The sequence below is a fragment of the Octopus bimaculoides genome, chromosome 11 (genome assembly GCF_001194135.2).
Source record: "Octopus bimaculoides isolate UCB-OBI-ISO-001 chromosome 11, ASM119413v2, whole genome shotgun sequence".
In the NCBI taxonomy this organism is placed as follows: domain Eukaryota; kingdom Metazoa; phylum Mollusca; class Cephalopoda; order Octopoda; family Octopodidae; genus Octopus; species Octopus bimaculoides.
This window is the reverse complement of record NC_068991.1, coordinates 42,136,931-42,140,113: the sequence shown is the minus strand read 5'-3', so window position 1 is coordinate 42,140,113 and position 3,183 is coordinate 42,136,931. Positions and strand designations below refer to the sequence as shown.

The 3,183-nt window shown below is 36.2% G+C and overlaps 1 protein-coding gene across 2 annotated transcripts in view; it reads left to right on the top strand.

Moving 5' to 3' along the window:
- LOC106881588 (solute carrier family 46 member 3) overlaps window positions 1-3,183 on the top strand; it is a 40,069-nt gene that overhangs the window by 30,623 nt on the left and 6,263 nt on the right. For both annotated transcript variants that reach the window (XM_052971753.1, XM_052971755.1), the window contains exon 2: window positions 1,747-1,830. In XM_052971753.1, coding sequence (XP_052827713.1) covers window positions 1,747-1,830 — 84 coding nt within the window. The remainder of the gene's footprint in view (window positions 1-1,746; window positions 1,831-3,183) is intronic.

Below are 3,183 nucleotides of genomic sequence, written 5' to 3'. Positions count from 1 at the left end.
ATTCGAATACAAAAATTTTTTTCTGTTCTATAACACAAAATAGATAAGTATACGAAGTTTGAAAGTCTTTCGGTACCAAAAATACTACATAAAACATAAATGAAAACTGGTGCCCACGTTTTGAACAAGATCCGCTCGTTCTGCACCCCACACCTTCCTTAGACAACAGCTTAAACAGCTGAACGATTTCAACAGTTTTATAAGCTACTAAGCTTAAAAGCCACACTCCGTGGGCTAACTGGGCCTGCAGCTAAAAACTAATGAGAGCTAAATAGCATGACTATAATATATCTATAATGATTATATGCCCCGGTTGTGTTTGATCAGAGGTTAAGGGCGGATGAGAATTGATTCTGTAATGCAATCATTCTATTGTTCCAGTCCCAAGTTGAATTCCAAGTGTTGACCAATTTGTCCCAAAGTTCTTATCTCGACGTAAAATTAACGAAGTGAATGTCATTTATCTCCTCCTTGATCTCTGACATTATCTGATGAATGCCACTAAGATGGTGTGAATCTGCCAAGCTTTACCTGCTAGAAATAGCAACCTAAATGCTTTTAAATCAGATTTCAATGCTGGATGTTCTAGAACCAAATGAAGGGCAGATTTTCAGTCCCAGGATCATCCTGATTCCAAAAAGGTATATGTCTATGTAGAGCAAATGTAGCTTGAGATACAGGGGTCCCAGATGGACAGACAGAATTTCCCTTTCATTATTACAGATAGGACACACACACACACACACACACACACACACACACACACACACACACAATTACAAGTATGTTAAATAACCTGACAGTGAACTATCTCTTCGAGTCTGTGGCATTTGAGACATTTGAAGGGACTGGGCTACTGACCACGAAGTTCTTGTCATCATTGGCAGCTCGCCTCACTGAGGTGTCAAGTGATACCCATGAAGGCGCTTGGCTTTTCCAACGCCTTAGCTATGCCATCCCCTGTAGTAATGTTGCGAGTGTGTTGGCTTGCTTCACTAGATTCCAATGAACCTTGTAGTGTGTAACCAATTGAAGCACTTGGTGCTGCATTGATGTTTTTTTCCCTCTATTATCTCCCTCCACTTTCTCTTTTTTATTCCACTCTTTTTCTCTTTGCTTTGTCTTTCTTTTGTAAAAACTTATATTACAGAAGAATCATGACTATTGTCTAAGATTTATATTCTAATGTGGTTTTGTATTATTTATATATCATATTACATATTACATGTTATAAAATTATATACATTTTTAACTTCATGCTTTCGATAAATATATACATTTATACATATAAACAGTAAGAACATAGATTCTTGATTTTTAAAATTATCTCTGTCTCTAAAGGAGAGTCATAATTACTAAATGGCAATTCTGGACAGCTCATGAGGAAATAATTTCAGGAGTAAAGGATTCTTCAAAACTGAAATGTCATTATCAATTGGACAAGCTTATTGTCTGGAGATAAGAACACTGTCGTGGACATGTGTTTCTGGCTCAATAGTCGTCATCAGCACAGCAACTGTCTGACTTTATTTCCAGTTGCCAAAAGACTTAGCCTTATACAAAGAGTAGAAAACATACATGCCCGCACATACGCATATGCATGCACGTGCGCACGCACACACACACACACACACACATGTACACCCACACACACGCGTACATACATATGCATGTATTTATGCATATATAGGGTACCATTAGAAAGAATAGTAAACAAAAGGTTCAATTATTTTTCTCAAATTTCAGCCGGATTAATTGGTGCTCCTGGATTGCTGTCTTTTGCGATGATACGGACAATCGTTTCACAACTTTCAGATGCTACAGAACAAGGTAAACAGTGATAATTATTTCCATTAGAAAAGAAAATGGCCAAAGAAGCCTTTCAACAGCTTTCTTTGTAATGGTGATGGATACCAGATTCAGTAAAGCACTAAACAAAATGGCTTCTGAATTTAGTGATGTCCCTTTAACTTTTGAGACCAAATCTTGAAGGGGTTTAGATTATATATGATATTGGTCTATAGGTGACTGGGAATATGATTTATAGGTGAGTGATAGTGAATAACAAAACCTATTAGATTGTTGAAACACCACTGAAAAACAAGAAGTTGTTAAGTACTAGGAGCAACTATACAACCTCTGAATTTAGGGCTTTTTGCCTATGTTAGAAACGAGTGTGTATCTTTAGAGTGGAACAAACCATAGAACACTTAGCAAGATAAGTCATGGTATTTAGCTATCTCTTGTATGTTCTGAGTACAAATTCTGTAGTGGTTGACCTAGTTTTCTGCCTGAGTGTGAGCAATGAAAATAAAACATATTACTCTACCTCTGGTATTTGAATACTCTATTTTCCACTTTGTTTCACATTTATGTGCTTACTCCGGTATATATATATATATATATATATATATATATATATATGAAATTTTGATTTTAGTTCACAGACCCGTTGTGTACTACCTTTGTGGACCACCAGGGGTCCGTGGACCCCAGGTTGGGAACCACTGCTCTAATCAATTAAAACCCCATTGCTAATTGTTGCTAGCTGTAAACATTACTTCTTCATGGCACTTATATGCTCAACTCCCTGCTGCACATGTTCGATGTTGTTAACTTCAGGTAGCCCTAATAGATCAAAATTATGACCAAAGAATTCAAATCTATTTTTCATTTTATTTTTATTTTTTTTTGCGGAGTTGGATTCTATGGACTACGTTATCCAATGTCTCGAGAAGGCAGCGATCTAGCAGAATCGTTAGCATACAGGACAAAATGCTTGGTGGCATTTCATCCGTCTTTACATTTTGAGTTCAAGTTCCACTGAGGACGACTTTGCCTTTCATCCTTTCAGGGTCAATAAAATAAGTACCGGTTAAGTACTGGGGAATCAATGTAATCGACTTTCCCCTCTCCCCAAAATTGCTGGCTTTGTGCCAAAATTTGAAATCACTATAGATTGTCTTACACACAATTGTGATTTATTAAACAAGGTAAGCAATAGATTTTCTGCTTTATTTTATTTATTGTATAAGCTTCTTAACTCTAAAACAATTCAAAACTTTCCATGGCCATCAATTACAACAATTATTGGTCAATAATTATTTATTTATTTTTATTTAATACCCAGAGCACCACCAAATGAAACAACACTAAGAACCACTGGATTTAGGAGTAAAAAAA